General features: G+C 43.5%; 1 protein-coding gene across 1 annotated transcript in view; it reads left to right on the top strand.

Moving 5' to 3' along the window:
- MFSD6 (major facilitator superfamily domain containing 6) overlaps positions 1-27993 on the top strand; it is a 93760-nt gene that overhangs the window by 32468 nt on the left and 33299 nt on the right. The window contains exon 2 of the mRNA XM_052657857.1: positions 232-1840. Within this exon, the coding sequence (XP_052513817.1) occupies positions 285-1840 (1556 nt within the window). The 5' untranslated portion in view covers positions 232-284. The remainder of the gene's footprint in view (positions 1-231; positions 1841-27993) is intronic.

The following is a 27993-nucleotide window of genomic DNA, read 5'->3' as shown; positions in this document are numbered from 1 at the left end:
TAGAAGATGTAATTTTAGCCAGTCAGTGGCCACAGAGAGAGCACTTGAATTTTGTAAAGTTATTTTTCCTTATCATTATTGTATGGCTGCAAGTGAATGGTGATAGTTTTCTCTCACAATTATTACTTTTAGTTGTAGTTTGGAACTCCTCTGTTTCCCACCAGGTGAAACTCTTATGTTTAAATGTTATCATTTTCATTCTAAGCCTTCTTTAAAAATTTTTTTTTACAGATCAACAGCCAAAATTTGGAAGGCCGTCAGCTTTCTGATGGTGGTGATAAGCCATGGCGACAGATGATAAAGTTGCCATCTTAACCGATGATGAAGAGGAGCAAAAGAGGAAATACGTGCTGGCCGATCCTTTTAATGGTATTTCCAGGGAACCAGAACCACCTTCAAACGAAACGCCGTCCCCGTCTGAAACAGCTGCTATTCCTGAGGAGGAAATAGACTGGATAGAGAAACACTGCGTTAAGATAAACAATGATCTTCTCATTTCCAAGGTCTTTTATTTCTTCTTTTACTCTGCATATGGCTCTCTCTACCCCCTTTTGCCTGTGTATTACAAGCAGCTGGGAATGTCACCCAGCCAGAGTGGACTGCTGGTAGGTATTCGATACTTCATTGAATTCTGCAGTGCCCCCTTTTGGGGTGTAGTTGCAGATCGCTTTAAAAAAGGCAAAATCGTCCTCCTCTTTTCTCTTTTGTGTTGGGTTTTATTCAACCTGGGCATCGGATTTGTCAAACCCGCTACCTTGCGATGTGTACCAAAGATCCCCCCAACAGCTCATCCCACCAATTCAAGTCACCCATTCACCGTCCTGCCGACAAATTCCTCCATTGTCTCTTTCATCACCACCTCCCCAAGAATTCGTGAGAAAAGGCACCTGCTTCCTTATGATGGGCCAGTGATGTCAGAAGCGGGGCCCAATGTCACAGAAACTGTCATCTTCCCGACAGCTCCAAACAAGACCAGTGCACCCACTCTGCAGCCTGAGACCGATGAAATTACTGACCATATTGTGACCTTGAACCCAAGCACTGCAACCTCCTCTGCCCCCCCAGGAAATGCAACCAGGGAGACAACCACCTCCATCGTCACTACCACCAAGCCTGTACCTTCCGACCGAGTCACTCTGGTTTATGATCAGCAAGAAGTGGAAGCCATATTCCTGGTGGTCTTGGTCGTCGTTGTAATAGGAGAGTTTTTCAGCGCCTCCTCCGTCACGATCGTGGACACAGTGACGCTCCAGTACCTGGGTAAGCACAGAGACCGCTATGGCCTGCAGCGCATGTGGGGCTCCCTGGGCTGGGGCCTGGCCATGCTGTCTGTGGGCATCGGCATCGACTACACCCACATGGACGTGCTCATCGAAGGGAAGGGCTGTAAGCCGCCCGAGTACCGGAACTACCAAATCGTCTTCTTCGTCTTCGGGGTCCTCATGACCATGGCCTTGATTGTTGCTACCCAGTTCCGGTTCCGCTACAGCCACTTCAAAAACAGTGAAGGTAAAGGGAAAGAGGTGGAGATCCCTCAGGTGGAGAGGAACAGCTCCACGGAGTCCTCTGAGGAGACACCGACCACCACCAGCCACTCGCAGGCCTTCAGCTTCTGGGACTTGATCAGGCTGCTTTGCAGCGTGCAGTACGGCTCCGTGTTGTTCGTGGCTTGGTTTATGGGTTTCGGATATGGCTTCGTGTTCACCTTTCTCTACTGGCATTTGGAGGACCTGAATGGAACAACAACTCTCTTTGGGGTCTGCTCAGTCCTGAGCCATGTGTCTGAGCTGACAGCTTATTTTTTTAGTCACAAGCTTATTGAACTGATTGGCCATATCAGGTAAGAGCATGCCTACTGTTGCTGCCCCTCAGCAGTTGAACTTCATCTTTTCATAGTTTATAGCTCCTTTGAGCACGTTTACGGATATTACAATTTGTGTTGGGGGTAAGGTTTAGGTGGGAGTGGGGATTTCTGTTGCTCTTTCTCTTTAAAATAGAATCAAAAGGAAGGAAATGAAGAACTTAGTTGAATTATCTCAAAATATGATGTTTCCCTTCTGTATGCTAAGAGACTCTTACATTAAGTGTTTTCAGGTATAAAAGCACCAATTTAGTCAACTCTATTACTCCATGGACCTTGAAGGGTCCAGCTGTCTAAGGCATTTATGAAGAAGAGTTTAAGTAGATAACGAGGATTATGTTTTTTCAGCCTTCAGTTATTCTCAGCCCCTTGCTGATGCAGAAAGACCTTGAATATATGGTGTATTGAAGATGTCCATTATATTTAATAAGGCTGTGATGTAACACACCAAAATCATTAATCCATGATATTACATGGAAGAGCATCTTATATAATTTTTTCTGATTATTACATGGGTCTCTGCATTTTTATCTGCCATGAAAACATGGGATACTTAAAAATCTTTCTTCTACCTAAAATTTCCCATGTAATCTAAGCAAAAAAATCTATAGTGTTTTTTATGTAATGTTTCTTACCACTAATGTTTGTCTGAAGTTGTTTGAATAATACCTTGCTCTTTATGTCTTTCTGCTTTGCTGTTGGCTCTAAAATGTGGAGCCAGATACACTTAAACCTCATAGAAAAGCATGGCATGTCTGTCCCTAAGATTTGAAGTTGCTGTAATTAAAAGCAACCGTGTGCGTTTGTGTGTATGTGGTAATCTTTAAATCTACTGTTTCTATGAGAAATTGGAGAAATAGACACTGGCAAGATCTGAGAAACATTGATCTTTTTTCCTTTAATATCCCTTTGACTAACTGAAGAAAATATTTTCTAATGTCAAGTTTCAACCTAGAATCTTTCTTTTCCCAGTGCAATTGTGACTATTTTTCCTTGTTTGATTTTGCTTTGGGAGGCTGTTTCCCGTTCCTTCTCCGTCTCAAATCTCTGACCCCTTTGTTGTCACAAAGTCAGGCACTATATGGACAGCCACCAGAGACACAGGGTCCCTGAGGCACACTCAAAGAGCCTTGTGATATTATGGTCTGGGGTTGTCCTTTAACCTTGTCCAGGTTATGTTTATGTTCTCCGAGCTGTGATGAATTAGACTCACAGTGATGAATTTCTTCAGCTTGGTTGGGTTGTATGAGCAGGATCTCCCCTCACCTAATAGTGTGTTTAAAACCCACAGCCATTTATTCCCAGAAAGGTACCTTGTCAGGTCTTACTCATGAGTGGCTTTCCTAGACATCATGATTTAATCACTCAATAATGTTAATTGAATGTCGACTCAGTACACAGTATGCATGTAGGTTTTATTTTCACAGAAATTGTTAAGGTCTTCTCACATGCTAAGAAAAGTAATTTCTCTTCTACCTTTGCCTTTTGTCTAAAGTATATAGCTTTATGATAGAATCCTAGCGGGTTTACCATTAGGTTTGGTAATTACATAAACTCCACACTTGTGTTTTCTTTTCTTAAGAGAGAACTCATTACATAAAAACTCATTACATGAACGCTAATATCTCCTTATGTAAAAACGAATGACTCTAACCTTAATATTCTAGTTTCACATATGAAAGCATCTTTTTTTCCTTAAATGATGTAATGGAAGAAGAAAGCTCTTGTGGTCACATTGTTGTTCCCAGAAGCCTACTGGGATTCCATCAGTTTGTGGTCATTTACTGCTTTTGAATTTTTATCCTGTTCATTGAAATGAATTAACTACTTTTAAAAGATTCTGATAGTTGTGGTGAGATTATGCCCATGTATTTAAGTAGAATGGATATGTTTCCTTTGGTGAGAATTTTTGAAGTCAGGTTAGTGGTGGTTGAGATTTGAGGGCTTAAAAATTTAGTGATGACAGTTTTACTTTTTAATTGGAAGAATATCATGTTGCTAGTTGATAAACAGAAATCATCTTTCTATGAATTCATAGCCTTTATGTTTTCCTTGTAGGATCATACGGAGAGATCTGTCTGGCCCGTATATACGCATGCATGTTTTTCAGTATTCTGTGACTATCTTAGGCTTCCCTGGTGGCTCAGAGGTTAAAGTGTCTGCCTGCAATGCGGGAGACCTGGGTTCGATCCCTGGGTTGGGAAGATCCTCTGGAGAAGGAAATGGCAGCCCACTCCAGTATTCTTGCCTGGAGAATCCCATGGATGGAGGAGCCTGGTTATGGGGGTTTGTTTAAAGGAGTCAGCATAACCACAAAAATTGTAACTATCCTAATATAGTCAAAAGTTGATGTATGGCAGAAACCAATACAATATTGTAATTTTTCTTCAATTAAAAACTAAGAAATTAAAACAACAACAAAAAGAATTTTTAAAAAGTAGATTTTCATAAGTTTATATAGGTTCATAGTGAAGAAACCATCATACCAGAAAACAATTTTTAAAACAGCATGTCCAGTTTTGAACCACTTACTATTGTAACAGTTCGGCAGCTTGGACCCCATTTTTCATTGACTAACGTATCTATCAGTCTAAACACACACAGAGTAAATGATTTCTGATTTCAGTCTTGGATTTTGTCCCCACTGGAAAGTGGCTATCTCAGGTAAATAGGATAATGCTTCCTGTTTCCACTAAAAAAGTAAATTTCTTTTGATTCAAAACCACAAGACTTTGGTATTTACAGCAAGTACATTTCTAGGCTAATTTATGTAATGACTAGATTTCTTTATCTAGCAATATAAATGTATTTTAAGGCTATATTCACCTTGTTGAATGTTTCAGCAACCATGAGTAGAGTTGTGATCAAAATACATTTCAATTAATCATTTGTTTGAGCAAACTTCAGGAGAAAGTGAAGGACAGGAAAGTCTGGCATGCTGAAGTCCATAGGGTCACAAAAAGTCAGACATGACTGAGTGACTAAGAAGAACAACAAAAATCATTACTATTTAATATTAGGCCATCACCTATGTTATGTGATTCAAATTGATTTACATTTTAAGGCACACACAAAAATCTACTCAAGCAATTCTAACTTTGACCTGAAATTCTTATACTCAGTCAGTTTTGTCATGCAAATACTATCTGGAAGCGATAATATATTAACCATCATTAGCCATTAATTACTACTAAATAGTTGCTAAGTATCCAAATGAGTTGGCTGGTCATTTAGGGAGGAGAGAGGGAAATACACGATGCTACTAGCAAGAGGAGGAACACAGACATTCCTGGTGGGCACTGCAGAAAGAGCAAGAGCAGATAGCAAGACGCCGGCCCACAGCTGAGGACACGTGGGACAGTGTTAGCAGTCTGTCACTGGAGGGATAGCCATCAGCGTCAGAATGGGGAGGAAACTGCAGTTGGCGAGATCAGGGGAGCAGACCTGGAGCTGGAGATTTAGGACTGTGTTTATGATTGTATTGCTTCGTATCCTCTCCCTTGTTTCTACCTGCCTCTTCGGGCCTTGTTGTTGATCCCGGCCCCTTGGCTCTTGGGGCCTCTCTGCACCTTGCGGGGCCAGTGCAGGCTTCCACAAGGTGCTTCTCCCAGCCCCTGGTCTGCTGGGTTCCGCTGCTGCAGTGGCTTTTAAAACTGCTAACGCTCCAGCTACACTTAGACCAATTGCCTTAGACTGTCTGGGGGTGTGTACCTAGGTATTTCAGCCGGGGTGGTAACAGCCAGGCTGGTGAGAGGCCCGGGTGGAGGATGAGAGGGTGTGAAGAAAGGGAAAAGCCTTCCCTCTTCCGTCTTGGGTGAACTTTGGAGATTGTTCCCTTTAATCCCTTTAATTCATGTGGTTCTCGCCCCGGCTTCAGTGGTTTGCTCAGATGCAGGTGTTGGCCAGTACTCAGCTGGAGACTGAGGGCCGCCCTCTGCAGCCCTCACTTGGTGTGCTGAGAGTTCCCTCCTTTGCGGTGCTCAGCCCTGCTCCCAGACTCAGCCCTGCCTCCTGCCAACCCGAGTCCTCCATGCCCTGCCAAGTCGCCTCTCACCTGTGGCTCTGCGTGCTGTGGGTGACTTTGAGCTCTGGTAACACGGCCCTCACCCCGTCCTTCAGACCTAGGCCTTGCGGAGGCTTTCTGGGGCTTTCTCCAGGTTCTCTGGCTTCTCAGCTCTTCTGCCGTCTATCTAACCACCCTGAATTAAGGTTGGTGCCTGTTTCCCTGTTTCCCTGGTCATATCCTGACATCCACAGTCCTTAACTGCTTAGCTGGCAATCACCACAATGAAGGGAAAGAATGGAAATAGAATAACTCAATTATTGATTTAAAAAATAACAACAGAGAAGGGACCTGAAGATTTTTTCCTTCTCTTTTCTTAATGGAATGTTATTTTTTATTTACAAAATGACTTTACCACAATAGAAAAAAAATGATAAGGCCTATTTCTCACGTTGTCATTGTAGTTCAGTCACTCAGTCGTGTCCGACTCTTTGCAACCCCGTGGACTGCAGCACTCCAGGCTTCCCCGTCCTTCACCGTCTTCTGGAGCTTGCTCAGAGTCATGTCCATTGAGTTGGTGATGCCATTCAGCCATCTCGTTTGAAATTATACATGATCTAAAGGAGTAACTATTACTCTTATCGTTTAAAAATAAAAACTCTGCATACTTGTTAAGTTTAATTGAAGAGTTTAATTAGGCCTGGACAACCCAATTTAATAGGATGCAAGGATGAACACTAAAAGGAAGGGGGTTGGAAAAAATGGGGAGATTGAAAGCCAGGTAGGAGCTGGGATTAGGAAAGGAACTTTATCCTGGGTGCAGTAGGGCATCGCAGCGAGGTTCGGAGCAGAGGAGAGCCAGCGGTGTTCATTTATTTGGAATGCAATGGGGAACTTTGAAGCAGAAGCCCCCTGAGAAGGTTCTGAAAAGAGTCCAAGTGAGAGATGATAGAGGCCTGGAGTAGAGCAGTAGCAGCAGAAGCTGAGGGAAGGAGTGTGTGGGGGAGGTAGAATCAGTGGAATGGTTTGATGTGAGAAGTGACGTAGAGGCCTTCGTGTTTCAGTTTGGGTGCAGTGGTTCTGCCAAATCCAGGAGGAAACTGGAGAAGATACAGGATAGAGGAGAGAGTGGAAGTTCATCAGAATCCAGCGATCGGTTGGTTTACCTTAAAATTGAAACATCTATATGGGAAGGTTGAACAGACGGTTGACTGTTATAAAAGCCCCAAAAGAGGTTAGGGTTGGGAATACAGATTTGGGATAGTTAAAACCAGGAACATGAGCAAAGTGAGCAAGGGAATCTTGTTGTGGAAGAAGAGAAATGGGCTGAGGAAAATCAGTTATGCTTGTCTCCAAGATCCTGTTCTGAGTTTCTGATCTTATTGAAATGTTGGTCTCTGTTTTATGATTTAAAGTAGGTATCCTTGTATCCTCATGTTTATGGGGAATTGTATGATACTTTAACCTGTTTTCATGTCTTGCTTCAGGAGCAAATGCCTTTCTGAGCACCCCTCCAATGCCATCACCTGAGCCTCGGTCTTCTAGACATGTTTACAGTGGACCAAGGGAGACGTGAGTTAGGGAGAGGGAAAAATAAAGGACAAGGAATAAAAGAAACAGGGACCAAGAGTAAGAAAATAGAGAAAGGAGATAGCTGCACTCTCCAGGGAAGGGTCTCTTCCTGTCCTTATTCATGAAAGGCAGTGTCCATAGTGGTTACAAGCACGGACTGGGAGGCATGTTGCCTGGTTTAGAGCTTCACTATGCCTCTTGGAACCATGTGGCCTTGGAGAAGTTATATAACTTTTTGTATCTCTGTTTTGTCATCTATAAGTAGGAATATCATTAGTATTAACCTTTTTTTTCATGAAAACTAAATGAGATAAAGCACATTAGTTGCTTAGAACAGTGACTTGCATATATTAGTTCTCTTGATTTTTTAAATTATTATTTAGCCAATATTCTGGTAGATTATGTTGCTTGATAACCACTGTGGAGACCAATTCAGCAGTCCATGGTAATGTACAAGTTGGACATTTCCTATGGCTTGATAACTGCGTTTTAAGATACTTACCTGCCTAGAGAAACGTTTGCTGTGTGCTGTGCTTAGTTGCTCAGTCGTAGCCGACTCTGTGACCCCATGGACTGTAGTCTGCCAGGCTCCTCTGTCCATGGGAATCCTCCAAGCAAGAATAGTGGAGTGGGTCGCCCAGCCCTCCTCCAGGGGATCTTCCCAACCCAGGAATCAAACCCAGGTCTCCCATGTTGCAGGCAGATTCTTTACCTCATGAGCCATCAGAGAAACTTTTACACACATGCAGAAAGACATGTACAAAGATGCTACTTGCTTACTGCAGCTTTCTAACAGTGAGAAAGAGAACTGGTCTAAATATTCATCAATTGGGGAATAGATGCATTCAGTGTAGGGTAGTCGTAAGATGGAATATTATGCAGAAAAGGAACGGACTATATCAGTATGTCAACATAGAAAGCTCTCAAACCATGATGTTGAATGGGGGAGAAAGCAAAATAATACACAGTTTGGTACACTTATGCAAATTTTAACAATGCATTTCAAAAGTTATACATACTTTTATGGATATGCCTAATTGCATAGAAAAAAAAACCACTTAAATTTATGGAGGGAAAATGCATCCTGAGTTCATATAGCCCTAGCTTTCTGGACAGGACATAAAAAGAAGGGGACTGGTTGGGGAAGAAAGAAGATGGGGAAGCCCTCCGTTTATCTGTAACATTTTGTTTCTTTAAGCAAGTACAGCAAAATATTCAGTTTCCATTCTTGGTGCTAGATATATATATTCTCTCCCTTTTTTGGTATTTTAGATTGGAAAATAGCTTGAAGCTTAGGTCAGTTTATAGTGGATCAATATAATTATCTTCCCATAAAAGAACCAGATGTGTGTGTGAGAGAGTGAGAGTGTGTGTATGTTTAAAGCTGTATATGTTCTAAGGAGACATATTGTATCCTTATATATCAGGTAAAATAAACATTGAGATTTTGCGCCGTTAATATGTGTGTGTCTCAGTTGGAGAAGGAAGTGGCAGCCCACTCCAGTATTCTTGCCTGGAGAATCCTGTGGATGGAGGAGCCTGGTGGGCCGCTGTCCATAGGGTCACACAGAGTCAGACACGACTGAGGCAACTTAGCATGCATGCATGCATTGGAGAAGGCAATGGCACCCCACTCCAGTACTCTTGCCTGGAAAATCCCATGGACGGAGGAGCCTGGTAGGCTGCAGTCCATGGGCTCGCTACTAGTCGGACACAACTGAGCGACTTCACTTTCACTTTTCACTTTCATGCATTGGAGAAGGAAATGGCAACCCACTCCAGTGTTCTTGCCTGGAGAATCCCAGGGACGGGGGAGCCTGGTGGGCTGCTGTCTATGGGGTTGCACAGAGTCGGACATGACTGAAGCGACTTAGCAGCAGCAGCAGCAGTTGGGTCCAATGTTTTCTGACCCCATGGACTGTAGCCCTCCAGGCTCCTCTGTCCATGGAATTTTCCAGGCAAGAGTACTGAAGGGGGTTGCCATTTCCTATTCCAGGGGATCTTCCTGACCCAGGGATTGAACCCTCATCTCCTGCATGGGCAGGACTCTACCATTGAGCATCTGGGTTTCCCATATAGCTTTCCCTAAGTAGCATACATTTAAATGATTAAAAGCCTACTTTTACATAATTATCATGGCTTCAAGTCTTAGTTCTTTTTCTTTAAAATGAAATCAGATGGAAATTTATAGTACCTCATTAAGAATTAATATCAAAATGTATCAAACAACCTGACTTGGGCAGTAATTATATTTCTTTATATATTAAGAGATCAAGGTACTAAAAAGTCAAGTCAAGTGATATCCCAGAGATATTGCATTTTATTGCTGACACGAGTCCAAGTATGAGTGTTTGCACCAGCTGTTTAATTATCTTGAGTCATACAGTGTCAATCACTGCCTTTTTTGTGCAAGTCAAAAGCCTAAGCAGTGTGGCTAACTTATTTCTACTTATTCTTGGGATGCTTGGTAGATTTTAATTATATAATTACAATAAGATACTTTGAATAGTAGATAAGAATTTTTCTTCGAGCTTCCTTCATAGCATACCCCTCCAAAACCTTTCCAACTGGAAGAATTGCACCCCATTCTTATTTCTCAAGTATGAATCATCTTTTCTTTGCCTTTTGTCTGCTGTCAACAACATCTTTGAATAGTAGTCTGGGGGGGCTGACAAACAGTAACTTGTTAACTTTTTCTTTCCTTTAAAAAGATAACATGTAGAAGGAAGCTCAGACATTTTCAGAAAAAATCAGTGTCGAGTTGCGTTTGTCTGGGGACCGTAGTTTTGGCCCATGATCCTGTGTGGTGTGGTTGGCTGCTGAGTGCAGTGAGGTCACCTCAGCAATGGATGATCGGCATGGTCCTTGGTTATAACTGTGGATGTCGGTCGGGCGTTCACTCCACTTGGGAGAATGAACAGGAGCAGAAAGTAAATTGGCCCAGGTTTGACCCTAGTCATCTTCCCAAACCCTGGTAGGAGTATTGGGTAGTCTGGTAGGTCTCCTGTTTCCTTGTGTGCTTCTTTTTGCTGGTTCACCTGTAAAGAGTGCACATGTGTACGTGTGTGCATTTGACCTGGGTTCAAATCCCACACTTACTATAGTGTCTAACTTCATACCATTGTTAAGATTAATTAGATAATGCATAGCATCTAGTAAGTGCTCAACTGTATCTGACCTTGGAGAAGCCAGCAATTTAGCTTTGTTAAGCCTCAGGTTCCTCATTTGTAACATGGTGGTAATAATTGTATCTGACTTCATACCATTGTTAAGATTAATAAGATAATGCATAGGATATAGTAAGTGCTCAGCTGTAAACAACAGGTGGTGTTATTCCTGTTGTTATTAATTCACTCCTTCAACACATATTTCTTAAACATGCCCTAGGTGACGGGCACTTTTGTAGGTCTTGGGGTTATTTGGAATGTGTGATGAGATAGACAAAGGCCAGTCCTCGTAGGACGAAACTTCTATTGGGGTAGATAGTGAACAGTACACAGATTATCTCATTTCTGATCATGATGAATGATGACGTGGCAAAATTCACGCAGGACGCAGGTTCCCAGAGCGACTGAGAAGAGGCGACTGTTTCCGCTTGAGCTAACAGAGAGGCTTTCTCTAAGGAAGAGACATCTGAGCAGAGTGGTGTTTGCACAGAAGCCACCCAGAGAAGATGAGGGAACCACAAGCGTGCGTACCGCCTGAACGAGGAGTGAGGGGTAATAAAAGTCCGCAAGGTGGGCAGGGCTCGTGCAAGGGCTCCGGGTTCCACCGAGAGAGAGTGTTTCCCTAAGAGCAATGGGAAGTCACTGGTGAGTTTGCACAAGAGGTGGCATGAACAGATGTCTGCCTTGATGTTTCTTTAAAACACTTCTGTTGCAGAACAGGGACCCCTTCCAGGGCCCCAGAGGGGGCTGTTGTCTAACACTTGGAAATGAATTGTCCAAGGAGACACAGAGGGTGAGACTTTACTGGGAAGGGCGGAGAGCAACAGGCTAAAGGAACCCAGGAGGACTCTGCTGCGTGGCTCGCCGTTTCAGGTTTTATGGTTTGTCAGCTGTGTCTCCTTGGACCATTTGTTTCTGGACAATTCCTTTCTGAATGTTAGACAAGAACCCACTCTCAGGTCCTGGAAGGGGTTCCCTTTCTGCAACACTTCTCTGGGTGGAGCATTTATTATTGTTTATTCTGCCCTACTTTAGAGAAGTCCCATTTTACTTCATTCCCTGAGTTTCAGATAAATAATGAGTTGTCCTTTCTTGCTTGAGTCACAAGCTGGTGACTCATGCATGACCTTTGTTGATGTGCCTTCCACCAATCCCAGATAAAATTGTGTTGTTTTTTTTTTTTTAGCAACTTCAAAATTGCAGAATAGCAATAGAATTACAGAATCGCAAATTTTTTTAATTAAAAATTTAAAAATTTAAATTTTATTGAAAAATAAAAATTTTAAATTAAGAAATCTCCAAACTTAACAAACATTATAATTATAGTATAATATTGAGAAAATAGTAATAGTTAACACTGTCATTTCAGCACTTACTACATCCAAGTGCCCTCCAAGGCACTGGTGAAATGCTTTACCTTGAAGCCCCCATTTATCCTTGCAGTAGCCTTGTGAGTTAGGCATTGCTGTGTCTGTCTCAGAGAGGGGAAGTTCAAGGTGCTAAGGTAAGTTGCCCACAGTCATACAGCTGGTAACTAGCAGAGGTAGAACTCAGACCAGCCACTCAGACTCCAAAGCCTGTGTTCTCAGCTACCTTGTAGGTTCATAGGCACGGTCTTAGATTGGCGAGTATATTGTCCCTTTATGCAGCCCAGCCTCACATCTTGGACTGCTCTGAGTGACCAGTGTCTGATACAACTTTTTCACCTGCTCCAACCACCCTCTTTTGTCTTCCTGGTGAGCTCTCCATTCCTCTAAAATACTCCATTCTCTCAAATTATCTTTTTTTACCCCCAGTGAAATTGTCATTCCTCCAGATTAACTACCTTCAAGAAGTGTTAGGAAGAGAGTAATGTGATTAAACCAATTCACACTGTATATAAGTGGCAAAAATGTTTTTAATGATGACTAGGCATCATACAGAAATGTATGTATGATGACTAGCTATCAGACATGACTAGGTATCATACATCATTAACAGAGTTAGTTCACAATTAAATATTATGTTCTTTCAGTGTTTCTTTAAAGAAGTCTTTATTAAATGACCAGGTTCTATTCTGGGAATACAGTGCTGAACCAGACAGATAAGGTTCCTCTCTCACAGAGTTCACTTTCTGGTAGGGGGTGGATGACCGTAGCATAAAAGGAAAATACTAGGTGTTACAGAAGTGTTAGCTTAGGTACCTGAGACACTGGGAGTTGGAAAAGAGAAAAGCAAGTAAAATCAAGAGTTTTGCGGGGGCAGGGCCTAGTGTAGGTGGAGTGAGAAAGAAGAGTTGTCTTGTGAATTGGGTACCAAATGGGTGGTGGTGCCACTCACCAAGCAAGGAAACCCAGGGAAGAGCTATCAGTGCGGAAGAATGGGGCTTGTGGAGGTCCTATCAGATGAGAAAGATGCCCATTGGGAAGTTGTGTTTATGAGTCTAGATCTTGGGAGAGAGAATGAAGCCAGAGATGTTTGTGGGAAACCTTGGCACATAGCTGGAACAGCTAACTTCAGCCCGGGGTTTCTGTAACCATCCTCCTCCTCCACTCTCCTCCCTTCCCTTCAGCTAGTAAAGCTATCTGGGGCAATCACCTACCTCAAGCAAGACATGTGACGCTATCAGCGTTAACTTCTGGAAGCTGTGCCATGCAACAGGACTTTCGGGAAGTGACAAGTTCAGTGCTTCTAAGGGGAAGAAAATTATATTCTAAAGTCAGGACATGACATCGTGGCTATATCTTTAATGCTCTTTTGGTGTTATTAACTCATAACTGAAGGAGTTCATTCTAGAGAGAGTCTCCATTCTTCCTTAGGACTGTGGCCCCTCATTTCTGCCTGGAGAAACGCAATACTAGAGGGAATTTGATTCCCCCAACGGCCTAATGGCTTAAGCGTTATCTTCTGTGGCTAGTGTTTATCTGTTAGGTGTGATTAAACTGGGAAAGAAAACAAACCAGGACTAGACCAGCAAACAAATCAATTATTATTGTTTTTTAACACAAATGCCCGAGTGTAGGATTGATTTTTATTACCTTACCTCAGGAATGCTACTAATAGCTGTAATATACTTTATTCCACAAAGAAGATTCTTGTAGTTTTTATAGGGGAATAGTTTTATGTTCAGTGTCCTAGTTAGGCTAAGTCAGAAAATCACTGTTTGCATTTCCAATTCCTAGATCACCAATAGAACTAAATCTAAACGATATTTTTGTAGGCTTTATAATTTGAACGTGTGCGCATGCTGAGTTGCTCCGTCGTGTTTGGCTCTGTGACCCCATGGGCCATAGCCGGCCAGGCTCCTCTGTCCTTGGGACTCTCCAGGCAAGAACACTGGTGTGGCTCTCCATTTCTTCCTCCAGGGGATCTGCCCAACCCAGGGATGGAACCTGGGTCTCCCGCGTTGCAGGTGGATTCTTTCCTGCTGAGCCGCCATGGCAATCCCTCTGCTCCTTACCCAACCCAAACCATACAGTCAACTTCTGATTATTTGATTTTGAAGTCTGTTTGCTGGAGGCAGCCCTTTTCCAGCCCGTGGGTGGAGGCAGAAATGCTGGTTCACCCTGTGTCCTGCCACAGCACTGGTACTTGAGGTCTCTGGTTCTGCATCAGTAGAAAGGGTCTTTTGAGCCATTTCCTCTAGGAACCCCAAATTTTGTTTCTGGGTGAATGTTTCTTTTGTGATCCAGGATATTGGGCAGCTGTTGAGTGGCCTTTGTTTTTTCTACTTTCCTCTTCCCTCATTCCTACCAACTCATCAAAGTTTAAAATCTTAACCATCTTCTAAAGTCGACCTAAACATACACCCAACTTCCTGAATCCAATTCAGAGGTGTTTCTTCGAGCCTGTGTGTAGGTTTGACTTTGCGCAGGGGCCTCGCAGTAGGAGCAGAGCACTTTGTGGCCGGCCTAAGAGCCACAGAGCAGAGGGCCCTTGGCCTGCCACTGGCCTACTAACGGTGGCCCTATCCCGCCTCTCTGTATTTTCCTGTCTCTGGGAAACAAGGGTGTTGGATTTGATGGCGTGTCTTTGGTGACGCTACTGATCTAAGTTCTTGCTTTGCTTGGTTTCTCTATGTGAAACCCGCACGTCCGATCTCACTCCTCCCTGGCCACCCCACCAGGGACTTAGGCTTCCATGGGTTTTGCTGATGAGTCAGCAATGTACACAGAGCCACTCATGCCGGCTCATCCAGGCCATGCCGTGGCAACAGACCGTCGAGTCAGCGACGGGGGAGGGGGCGGACGATAGCAGTCCCTGGGATCTGTATAGAGGATTTCTTTCTCCAGCACCAGCTGACTTCAGTGGATGTTAGAATCCTAAACCTTAAATATTTCTCCATGTGCTGGCTCAGATGGAATTTGTAAAAGACTTGGCTGCTCTCGCTGAAATATGTGCATTGTATCTAATGGTAGTTTACACATTTGCGTTTTTCTTAACGTGCTTATTTGATCTTTTCAGAATGCCTGTAGTATGACCCAGGCAGTTATGACCATTCTTGAGAGAAGTCCCCTTCCTGTGGCCTGTGCCCTGGATGCCACCACTTCAGCCCGAGTACAGCAGGCGCCCTGTTGCACTGCCCCTTGTGAAAATGTGTTAATTAGCACTGTTTGTCAAAGCCTTTCATTTTACATCAACCTCTGGAAGAGTAAATAGCAATGCCCTAGATAACATAAATGAGTAAATACAGTAGATTGGGTTATACAAAATGCTAACAATCCTCCTCTAGGGATGCAGACTCACTTTGACTTTAGAGGCCCAGAGAAGCTGCCTCTGCTTGCACAGGCTCTATTTCTGGTCCACGGAGCAGATGGCTTTTTTTTTTTTTACAGTCACACTTGCCAAGTGTATATATTTTTTTCTGTTTAGCTGCGCTGGGTCTTTGTTGTTATGTGCAGGCTTCTCCAGTTGCGCATGAGAAGGCGTGGGGGATGCTCCCCAGTTGCTATCTGTGGGCCTCTCTCCGCGGTGACTCTCGTTGCGGAGCACAGGCTCTAGGGTTCTCGGGCTTTGGTAGTTATGGTGCATGGGCTTAGTTGCCCCAGGACATGTGGGGTCTTCTGGAGCAGGGATCAAACCCGGGTCTCCTGCATTGGCAGGCAGATTCTTAACCACCGGACCACCAGGGAAATCCTAGATGGCTTTTGAGGAAAACAAACTAGGACTTTTTACTCAACTTTCTTTCATGTTGGAGTTGTAAGTAGGCTTAGAGGTCATTTTTGTGAGCTGAATTGTGGCCCTTGAAATTCACCCCTTAAAGTCCAAATCCCCAGTACTCCAAAATGTGACTGTATTAAGAGATATGGTCTTTAGAAAGGTAAATTAAAGTGAGGCTATGAGGGAAAGACTAGAGTTCTCTTCAAGAAAATTAGAGGTACCAAGGGAGGATTTCATGCAAAGATGGGCTCAATAAAGGACAGAAATGGTATGGACCTAACAGAAGCAGAAGATATTAAGAAGAGGTGGCAAGAATACACAAAAGAACTGTACAAAAGAGTCTTCATGGCCCAGATAATCATGATGGTGTGATCACTCACCTAAAACCAGACATCCTGGAATGTGAAGTCAAGTGGGCCTTAGGAAGCATCACTATGAACAAAGCTAGTGGAGGTGATGGAATTCTAGTTAAGCTATTTCAAATCCTAAAAGATGATGCTGTGAAAGTGCTGCACTCAATATGCCAACAAATTTGGAAAACTCAGCAGTGGCCACAGGACTGGAAAAGGTCAGTTTTCATTCCAATCCCAAAGAAAGGCAATGCCAAAGAATGCTCAAACTACCACACAATTGCACTCATCTCACACGCTAGCAAAGTAATGCTCAAAATTCTCCAAGCCAGGCTTCAGCAATACGTGAACCGTGAACTTACAGATGTTCAAGCTGGTTTTAGAAAAGGCAAGGAACCAGAGATCAAATTGCCAACATCCTCTGGATCATCGAAAAAGCAAGAGAGTTCCAGAACAATATCTATTTCTGCTTTATTGATTATGTGGATCACAACAAAATGTGGAAAATGCTTAAAGAGATGGGAATACTAGACCACCTGATCTGTCTCTTGAGAAAGCTGTATACAGGTCAGGAAGCAACAGTTAGAACTGGACATGGAACAACAGACTGGTTCCAAATAGGAAAAGGAGTATGTCAAGGCTGTATATTGTCACCCTGCTTATTTAACTTATATGCAGAGTACATCATGAGAAACGCTGGGCTGGATGAAGCACAAGCTGGAATCAAGATTGCTGGGAGAAATATCAATAACCTCAGATATGCAGATGACACCACTGTTATGGTAGAAAATGAAGAACTAAAGAGCCTCTTGATGAAAGTGAAAGAGGAGAGTGAAAAAGTTGGCTTAAAGCTCAACATTCAGAAAACGAAGATCATGGCATCCAGTCCCATCACTTCATGGGAAATAGCTGGGGAAACAGTGGCTGACTTTATTTTTTGGGGCTCCAAAATCATTGCAGATAGTGATTGCAGCCATGAAATTAAAAGAAGCTGACTCCTTAGAAGGGAAGTTATGACCAACCTAGACAGCATATGAAAAAGCAGAGACATTACTTTGTCAGCAAAGGTCCATCTAGTCAAGGTTATAGTTTTCCCACTAGTCATGTATGGATGTGAGAGTTGGACTACAAAGAAGCCTGAGCACTGAAAAATTGATGCTTTTGAACTGTGGTGTTGGAGAAGACTCTTGAGAGTCCCTTGGACTGCAAGGAGATCCAACCAGTCCATCCTAAAGGAGATCAGTCCTGGGTGTTCATTGGAAGGACTGATGCTGAAGCTGAAACTCTAATACTTTGGCCACCTCATGCAAAGAGCTGATTCATTTGAAAAGACCCTGATGCTGGGAAAGATTGAAGGCAGGAGGAGAAGGGGACGACAGAGGATGAGATGGTTGGATGGCATCACCGACTCAATGGACATGAGTTTGGGTGGACTCCAGGAATCGGTGATGGACAGGGAGGCCTGGTATGCTGGAGTTCATAGTGTCGCAAAGAGTCGGACACAACTGAGCAACTGAACTGACTGATTAGGGTGGCCCCTAATCGAATACGACCGATGTCCTTTTGAGAAGAGATTGGGGCACAGACACGTGCAGGGGGCGCCCTGTGAGGACACAAGCGGAGGGTGCATCATCTACACGCTGAAGAGAGATGCCTCAGAAGACCTGGATCTTGCTGACCCCGTTATCTTAGACCTAGAGCCTCCAGAGTTAGAAGAAAATAAATTCTGTTCTTTGAGCTGCCCAGTCTGGGGTATTTGTTATGGTGTCCGTTGCTTAGTCGCTGAGTTGTGTCTGACTCTTCATGACCCCATGGACTGTAGTCCACCAGGCTCCTCTGTCCTTGGGATTTTCCAGGCAAGAATACTGGAGTGGGTTGCCATTTCCTCCTCCAGAGGATCTTCCTGAGCCAAGGATCAAACCCACATCTCCATCTCCTGCATTGGCAGGTGAATTCTTTACCACTGTACCACCTGGGAAGCCCATTTGTTATGGTAGTCCCAGGAAAATCACAGGGGCCTAAGTTCAGCCCAGTTGAGTTCTCTCCCCCTAATCCTTGGTAGATGGTTACTTAGCCTTTGTTTGGACCCTTCTAATCATGTGGAACTTGCTACCTCACAACGCAGCTAAGATCTTGGGTCACTTAGGACTCTTTCACTTGAGGTGGCAGAAAACCTTACCCAGGGTATCTTAAGCAAAACAAGGAGTGTATTGTCTAGCTGAACAGTCCAGCAGATGGCCTGAGGTGTGGCTGTAACTGGGTCTCTAAAGGTGTGACCAGAGCCTGCTGTCTCCTACCGGCTCTGTCTCCTATTGGGTATATTCCAGGCTTTCGCCGGAGGCCCAGGCAGGTCCACATCTTCCCAGGATCAAATGCAGCTAAAAGGACAAAGTGCTGCACTCTCGTAGTTTCTGCTTAGCAGCTGAAACAACGTGCCTGTTTTGCTGACTGCTCACAGGTATGACTCTGGGCCCACACAGCCCACTCCCTGTTCAGCAGAAAAGCCCCTCACATATCTGAATGTCCCTCCCACAGCTTTGCTTCTCCAGTTCCCTCAGGGATTTTCCGCAGAACATCTTATCCTAGACTCCTCTTTTTATCTTCCCACTCATTCAGACTCCTTTTTTTTTTTTTTTTCTTTTCCTTTGGTCAGTGATCTCCTAATTGTAACCACTTCCTGCTGTGGTCTGGCCAAAGTCACGAACAGTAGGATTATTATGTCCTTTTGGTTTGGTCATGATATTCCTTCAGCCTGAATTTCGATGGACTTGTTTACAGCATGCTACTGCTGCTGCTGCTGCTAAGTCACTTCAGTCGTGTCCGACTCTGTGCGACCCCATAGACAGCAGCCCACCAGGCTCCCCCGTCCCTGGGATTCTCCAGGCAAGAACACTGGAGTGGGTTGCCATTTCCTTCTCCAATGCATGAAAGTGAAATAGGGTCAACTAAAACTCCTGAGGCCTTTTTCAAATTAATTGCTATGACAGATGTCAGTGGTTCTTGTCTGGAAATTACAGAGTTTGTATTTTATGTATACTTATGGAAAATTTTTAAAATCGTGGTGTGTGTGGATGTATATGTATGTGGATGTATACGTAAGTGTAATTGGTCATGTGATTTTTGCCCAAATGGAAAGTATAACAACAAAACAGCGTATTGTACCTTTCAGCTGGTTGGGCTCCATTAGTCAGGGGTCTATTCTGTTTTTGTTTTTTCCATTTTATTTTAAACATCCTTATTTTTCTACCTAGAGATATACACAAGCTGAGAAAAAGTAGATTGACAAAAACTAAAAGAGCAATGGAGAAATGTACAAATGGCCAGGAACCGGCACCTTGACCTGGCTGATGGTTACCACTGTCTTTCTCTTAGCTTAGCTTATTGGTCATTTGGAGAAGAGAGATTCGAAGGCAGCAAATAAAGAATGACTAAGACTTCACTTTTACATTTTCTTTCTCCAGCAGAACAAATAGAAGGAAATATTAGTAGCTGTAGAAAACATACACAGCTAAATGGATATTCTCCCCCAGCCCCCGAGTTTACTCTTCTGACGAATGGTTTGGGTCTTATGCTGTGTTCTACGAAGACGGGCTAGCGGCCAGCTGTATTTGGCGATAGAAGCTTGATGTCTTCCAGAGGCCCTGTCGGTGATCCCTCCGGCTGTGCTGTGGTTGGCATGGCAGCACCACTGACTGACTCTTTGAGCTTTGCGGCTTGTGTGCTAATTCTCACCCTGGTGAGATAGGCCTGTGGGTGCCCAAGAGCCTTGTTATCTGCTTGTGCACATGTGCTGAGGTTCCACTGAATACTACTTCAGGATGCCCCCACAAAATACAAACTGCAGTCAACTATTCATTGAACTCCTGTTTGTTCATAAATGACTGGATATTTATCTTTAAGCATAGCCTATTAACATTAATCAAAAATACTGCCAAATGTGGACATCCATTGTTTTAATCATCCTAGTTGTAGGCCTCTTTTATAAGACAGTTTATTCTGTCACGTGAAAAGAAAAAGAAAGACCTTCAGCCTTTGACTAAGTACACATATTTTCAGTCATTCAATCGTGTCTGAGTCTTTGCGACCCCATAAACTGTAGCCCACCAGGCTCTCTGCCCATGGGATTTTGCAGGCAGGAAAACTGGAGTAGGTTGCCTTCCTTTTCCAGGAGATCTTCCAGACCCAGGGATAGAACTCATGTCTCTTGGATCTCCTGAATTGGTGGGTGGATTCTCTACCAGTGGCACCACTTGGAAAACCCATATACCCATCACTTATTCCTATACCATGATCAAGTATCTTATTATATTATACATATGTATGTAATTACAAGTATGCACATATAATCACCAATATAATGGGAGCCTGTGTGTTGCAAGAGAGTCAGACACACTCTTTTGCAACCCTAAAGACTGCAGCCTGCCAGGCTCCTCTGTCCATGGAATTTTCCAGGCAAGAATACTGGAGAGAGTAGCCATTCCCTTCTCCAGAGGATCTTCCCAATCCAGGGATCGAACCCAGGTCTCCCGCATTGCAGGTGAATTCTTTACCAGCTGAGCCCAGCAGAGAAGCCCAGTAGGTGCCTACATATACATATAATTACAAGGATAGTTTTGCATAGTTTACATTCATACCTGTTCACTGCCCTATACCTGGCACTTAGCACAGATTATGTTCAAGAAATATTTGTTGTGTGATGTTCTATTTAAAGTATTGATATTTTCCCACTGCTGCTGCTAAGTCGCTTCAGTTGTGTCCGACTCTGTGTGACCCCATAGATGGCAGCCCACCAGGCTCCGCCGTCCCTGGGATTCTCCAGGCAAGAACACTAGTCCATGAATATTCCCACTAGTCCATGAGTATTTATTGAGTGTGTACTATTGTGTCAAGCACAGTGCATAAATCTACGTCAATATAATATTAAATAGACATCACCCTGCATGGAGCATACAGTCAAGTTGTACAGTTACAACTCAGAAAAGGGTTATGAGGAGAAGCACATGACACTGTGACCACGTATAAGGAGCTGAGTGAGCTCTGAAGGAGGAGTGGGACCTCAGGGCAGAGGTAGGAATGGGTGGGGACAGTGGCCCAGTGGGTCCCCTGGGAATTCATGCGGCTAGAGGACAGAGAGCTAGGCAGAGCACTGTGTCATAAAGGCCACTGAAAAAAGCTGTATAATGGAAACTTTTTTGTTAGCAGTTTTGATTCAGAGTTCCCTATTGTATTACATATAATACTTTCAGTTGATCCAGGTGGCTCTTGAAGCAAATGAATACTTTCTTAAGTTTATCTCTACAGAATGACAATTTTCTTTGTCTAGAAGGAACCAATCATGGCAATACTGAGTATTTCATGTGCCTTTCTTAACTATTTGTATGACTATTTGACTTATATTTCATAATAGATTCAAATATGGAAATAATACAGAAGATTAATTAAGTTAGGAGCTTGTATTGCTTCTTCATTTAAGCGTGTGATTTTCTGTTGAAGTATAGCCGATTAACAATTTTGTGATGGTATCAGGTGAACAGTGAGGGACTCAGGTGCGCACACACATGTGTTCATTCTTCCAGGATGTTGTATTGTTTTAAAACCAAAATAGGAATCTAGAAAATGATTCCCTCTGGTAGGAGAGCCATGGGTCAGACATCATACATCATTTACTGTGTCTGTTTATAGCTACATGAGACTTAATAATTGATCTCTATTCTTTGAGAAAGTAGATATACACAAGGGGCTTCCCAGGTGGTGCTAGTGGTAAAGAATCTGCCTGCCAATGCAGGAGACACAAGAGGAGCAGGTTTGATCCCTGGGTCAGGAAGATCCCCTGGGGAAGGAAATAGCACCCCACTCCAGTATTCTTGCTTGGAAAATCCCATGGACAGAGGAGCCTGGCAGGCTACAGTCCATGCGATTGCGAAGGGTCAGACTTGATGGAGAAACTGAGCACACACATACGAGGGCACTGAAAGATAACCAGTAAGGCTCTCCATCCCGCCCTGGGACAGCCCCTCAGCCCCCCACCCTACCCCCTGGAGCCCCTCAGTGACATGAGGGCTAGCATCTTCTTCCAGAGATATTCTCTTCACATGTAAGTGCACACATGTGTATGTAACTCTCTTCCTCTGATGTGAGGATTAGAATGCTGTATTTGCTATTCAGCAGTTCCAAAGAATAGCAAGGAGAGATAAGAAAGCCTTCGTCACTGATCAATGCAAAGAAATAGAGGAAAACAACAGAATAGGAAAGACTAGAGATCTCTTCAAGAAAATTAGAGATACCAAGGGAATATTTCATGCAAAGATGGGCTCAATAAAGGACAGAAATGGTATGGACCTAACAAGCAGAAGATATTAAGAAGAGGTGGCAAGAATATACAGAAGAACTGTACAAAAAAGATCTTCATGATCCAGATAACCACAATGGTGTGATCACTCACCTAGAGCCAGATCCTGGAATGTGAAGTCAAGTGGGTCTTAAGAAGCATCACTACGAACAAAGTTAGTGGAGGTGATAGAATTCCAGTTGAGCTATTTCAAATCCTAAAAGATGATGCTGTGAAAGTGCTGCACTCAATATGCCAGCAAATTTGGAAAACTCAGCAGTGGCCACAGGACTGGAAAAAGTCAGTTTTCATTCCAATCCCAAAGAAAGGCAATGCCAAAGAATTCTCAAACTACTGCACAATTGCACTCATCTCACACACTAGCAAAGTAATGCTCAAAATTCTCCAAGCCAGGCTTCAACAGTACATGAACCGTGAACTTCCAGATGTTCAAGCTGGTTTTAGAAAAGGCAGAGGAACCAGAGATCAAATTGCCGACATCCATTGGATCATGGAAAAAGCAAGAGAGTTCCATAAAAACATCTACTTCTGCTTTATTGACTATGCCAAAGCCTTTGACTGTGTGGATCACAACAAACTGGAAAATTCTTAAAGAGCTGGGAATACCAGACCACCTGACCTGCCTCTTCAGAAATTTGTATGCAGGTCAGGAAGCAACAGTTAGAACTGGAAATGGAACAACAGACTGGTTCCAAATCGGGAAAGAAGTACGTCAAGGCTGTACATTGTCACCCTGCTTATTTAACTTCTGTGCAGAGTACATCATGAGAAATGCTGGGCTGGATGAAGCACAAGCTGGAATCAAGATTGCTGGGAGAAATATCAATAACCTCAGATATGCAGATGACACCACCCTTATGGCAGAAAGTGAAGAAGAAGTAAAGAGCCTCTTGATGAAAGTGAAAGAGGAGAGTGAAAAAGTTGGCTTAAAGCTCCACATTCAGAAAATGAAGATCATGGCATCTGGTCCCATCACTTCATGGTAAATAGAAGGGTAAACAATGAAAACAGTGAGAGACTTTTTTTTTTTTTTTTGCTCCAAAATCACTGCAGATGGTGACTGCAGCCATGAAATTAAAAGATGCTTGCTCCTTGGAAGAAAAGTTATGACCAATCTAGATAGCATATTCAAAAGCAGAGACATTACTTTGCCAACACAGATCCATCTAGTCAAAGCTATGGTTTTTCCAGTAGTCATATATGGATGTGACAGTTGGATTATAAAGTAAGCTGAGTGCAGAAGAATTGATACTTTTGTTCTGTGGTGTTGGGGAACTCTTGAGAGACCCTTGGACAGCAAGGATATCCAACCAGTCCATCCTAAAGGAAATCAGTCCTGAATATTCATTGGAAGGACTGATGCTGAAGCTGAAACTGTAATACTCTGGCCACCTGATGTGAAGAACTGACTCATTTGAAAAGACCTTGATGCTGGAAAAGATTGAAAGTGGGAGGAGAAGGGGACGACAGAGGATGAGATGGTTGGATGGCATCACTGACTCAATGGACATGAGTCTGAGAAACTCTGGGAGTTGGTGATGGACAGGGAGGCCTGGCGTGCTGCAGTCCATGGGATCACAAAGAATTGGACACGACTGAGTGACTGAACTGAGTGTTTTAGCTTGCTTTAGGTGACAGCATCAAGTGGTTAGCGGCTGGTGGATTATTGATGAAACGTGATATATTTAGACCTTAAGCATTTTAAAACACAAAAATATAAAAATATTTGCTAATCTTTGGATGTAGGGCCAAACGTTTTCCTTGAAAATGATTCTGTTATTGGGGTTTATGATTTCCATTGGTTTTGGTTTCTTTAGTGTGGAACACAGATGTAAAGATACTTTAAAGACCTTCTGACTATGGAATTCTACTAGCCTTTCTATTATTTTAACCTAGGTTTTTAATGGTTGGTTTCCCATGCCTAATTTTATAGTTTTTCCCATCTTTTAAAATCTTAATTTTTATATGATTATTAAAAAGTGCATAACCCGCTATACAAACTCTAATCTACAGAATTGCACTCCGTAGACTGTGAATGGTCTGTTATCACAAATCTCTAAGATAACCATCAGACATGTTTTAGTGTCTGTTCCTTGTAGATTTGTTTATGTACTGATATAACTTGAATATGGAGACACACAGTCAACATTATAACACAGTGACCAGGAGGCCTTTGTTTCAGAGGGATCTTTCTAATAGTTCCCAAAAGGAGGTTTAGAAGTGTATGTGTGTCAGGGGTGGAGGGGAGAGCATTTTAGTTTTTCCAGAGATTGACATTTCATGCCCAAGAGCCAGGATCCTAAACATCCCCCAGTGAATGGGTGTGTCCCGTATGATGAAAAATTATGCCATCCAAAATGAGAGTGGCGCATCCTGGAATACTGTTTTCTTGAGAATAGTGCTGCTTTTGGTCCTCAGGTTTTATCCGTCTACATAGAGTTTATTAAGTTGCTGACTCACAGAGCGCGTGAGCAGTGGGGCTCCTTTGAGAACACGGTGAAGCAGACCCAGCCCTTGCCTCCCAAGAACGCTCAGTCTTCTCTGCGCAGCATGGGTAGACTCTGATGAGCGCTCGGATGGAAACAGCGTCTAACAGAAGAACAGGGTGAGAGGGGATCAGTTATACCCGGGGACATTTGAGAAGGCTCCTTAGAAGAGATGAGCCCTTTCAAGGGTCAGACTCTCACAGTCAGAGATACTAGTGCCCAAGGTCGTGTCTTGGAAGAAGGAAGCGGTGGTGTGTCACCGGCCTGCCACCTCTGGGTGAGCGCTGGGCATGCGGCGTGGCTGCTGCTGCCACACGTTGCTCAGGTCCCTGGCTCTCGGCCACACCTCCACGCCCTGTCGGATTGCTTTTGCTACCACCGCAGCATGAGACGTGTCCATGATTTACCTCGGGTGGGAATTCCCAGGAATGCCAGCTAGGGTCCACTCAAGCCAGCCAGCCCTGGGTATGGGGCAAGAAAGGGGAGGCAGGACAAGAGGCTGCAGACAGTGACAGTGAACCCCTTCCTACTAGACAGGAGCACACCCACAGTGAGCGTCCCTCATGGAGGAGGGATGGGAGGAAGGGGGATGGATATGAGGAACCAGGAATTCTCTAGTTAAAATGTAACTCTTCAGGGATTAAATCTAGTTTAGTTTTAAATCTAAAAAGTCTGTGTATATATTTTCCTACCTTTTAAAGCTGACAGTCGGGAACATCATCTTACTATAAGGTTGTCAGAATGAACTGGTAATTACACTGGAAATAAGCTTCATTCTTCATTCACTGTTCACACTGAATGCTGACTTTAATTAGCAGCTGGTGTCTGCCTGCTCTAGAAAGACATCTGTAATGGTGTCTGAAGGAGTTTGTTTGTTTGTTTGTTTTTCTGACAAGTTTATATAGACCAGAAAAGAACGACCTGGGAATAATGGAACACAGCCTAAGGGTGAACCCATATACTATTCACCATTCAGCAAACCTAAGCTGACTCAGGGACGAGGCAAACCACAGACAGTACTCCAAGCGTCTGGTACTTATGACCACTTCTTCCCCATTAGGAATTGGTATTCCTGTGAAACTCCAGCCAGGTGTAGCTAAGGACATTGTCCTAGTGGTCTGTGACCTGTCAAAATGTTACTCTCTGAATCTTAGCTTGTTCCAGTCCTGGAGCAACACTTGTGTGCATTGGAACACTGTGTCTTTGTGCAAGGACTTGAACCACAGGCTGAGCGCATGTTCAGTCTCCATCTGCAAATATTTCATGTCTGGTTGATTAAAAAACATCTTTACCCAGGGTATTTTGTTTTCTCCAGTGTTCTTTAAAATTTAAAAAAAGAAAAAAAACTTTTTTTTTTTTGGTTGCGCTGGGTCTGTATTGCTACACTTGGGCTGTCTCTAGTTGCAATGTGCAGGCTTCTCACTGTAGCAGCTTCTCTTGTTGCAGAGCACAGGCTCTAGAGTGTGTGGGCTCAGTGACTGTGGCTCATGGGCTCAGCTGCTCCACGGCACGTGGGGTCTTCTTGGACCAGGGATCGGACCTGTGCCCTCTGCATTGGCAGGTAGACTTAACCACTGGACCAACAGGAAAGCCCCATCCCATGGTTTTCCCTTTTTGAGAAACTTTTCTGTTTCTCCATTAGAGGCTTGGCAACATGCTTGCTGCCAGTTACTCATTCAGCTGAGAATGGGTTTTCTCCCCGTGATACTGCTCTTCTGTCTCATTCGTTTGAGAGCGTTGTAGCATAATCCTTCTTCAGTCTTCCTCTGCTGCTCATAACCTATATTGTCTCTGGAACAGGGGATAATTTCCAGAGTGGATCTGGACTGGAGAGGTTCACTCATCTCTTCATAAATCCTGAGACTTTGATCCTTCTTATATCTTTCAAACACTCTCTCAACCTACACATGCTTGAGGTTTCATGGTTAACCTTCTACTCTTTCCTCTGCCTGTGATGCTCAGCCCTCCCTCTTTGTCCATTTGCTTCTAACCCAGGTGCCTTGTGGAGAAGGCAATGGCACCCCTCTCCAGTACTCTTGCCTGGAAAATCCCATGGGCAGAGAAGCCTGGTGGGCTGCAGTCCATGGGGTCGCTAAGAGTCGGGCACGATTGAGCAGCTTCGCTTTCACTTTTCACTTTCATGCATTGGAGAAGGAAATGGCAACCCACTCCAGTGTTCTTGCCTGGAGGATCCCAGGGACCGGGGAGCCTGGTGGGCTGCCGTCTATGGGGTCGCACAGATTTGGACGTGACTGAAGAGACTTAGCAGCAGCAGGTGTCTTGGAACGTCTCCTTTGTCACAGTCTTAGCACTTTGTGCAGACCTCCTGGAGTACTGTATTTAACTTAACTTGCTTCTGTGTCTGTCTCCCCACTAGACTAAGTTACTTGAAGGCGTGGAGGATTTCTCCATTTTTTAAGAAACATTTTTAAAATGTTTATTTTTGCTCATTTATTCTCTGCGCTGGGCCTTAGTAATGTCATGAAGGACCATCGACCTTTGTTGCAGCATGTAGGATCTTTTCATTGCAGCAACAGGGGACCTAGTTCCCTGACCAGGGATTGAACCTGGGCTCCCTGAGGTGCAAGCATGGAGTGTTAGTCATGGACCACTAGGGAAATCCCAATTTCACTTCATTTTTTAAAATTCCCCTTTAGTCCAGCATAGTGTATAGCACAGAGTGTTGCCTCAGTTAATGTTTATTGAGCAAAGTTCGTGTTCTCTGTGGTTTAGAAACGTTCTCAGGGGGCATTCAGCCATGTTATAGATGGTTTGAATTACAAAAGTAGGGCATCATAATTAACCCACAACTGTATTAGGAATTGAAGGATGACTCACAATTAATTATATCTGTATCTTGAATACTGTTTTTCTGGGGGGAAAAAAAGTACCAGTTTTATTATAAGATAATCGCCAATCAACTTATCTTGTTAATACTGTGAGTTGTGGTTTTGTAAGAAATTAGAATCTCAAGAGTACTTTTCTCCCACCATTATATTTTGCTAAAGCATCAAATCAAGGAGTTTGATGTGTGATTTGAGTGTTCTATGGTGTGGTATTTTCTGC

The sequence above is a fragment of the Budorcas taxicolor genome, chromosome 2 (assembly GCF_023091745.1).
Source record: "Budorcas taxicolor isolate Tak-1 chromosome 2, Takin1.1, whole genome shotgun sequence".
NCBI classification, from domain to species: Eukaryota; Metazoa; Chordata; class Mammalia; order Artiodactyla; family Bovidae; genus Budorcas; species Budorcas taxicolor.
This window is presented reverse-complemented; position numbering and strand designations above follow the sequence as displayed.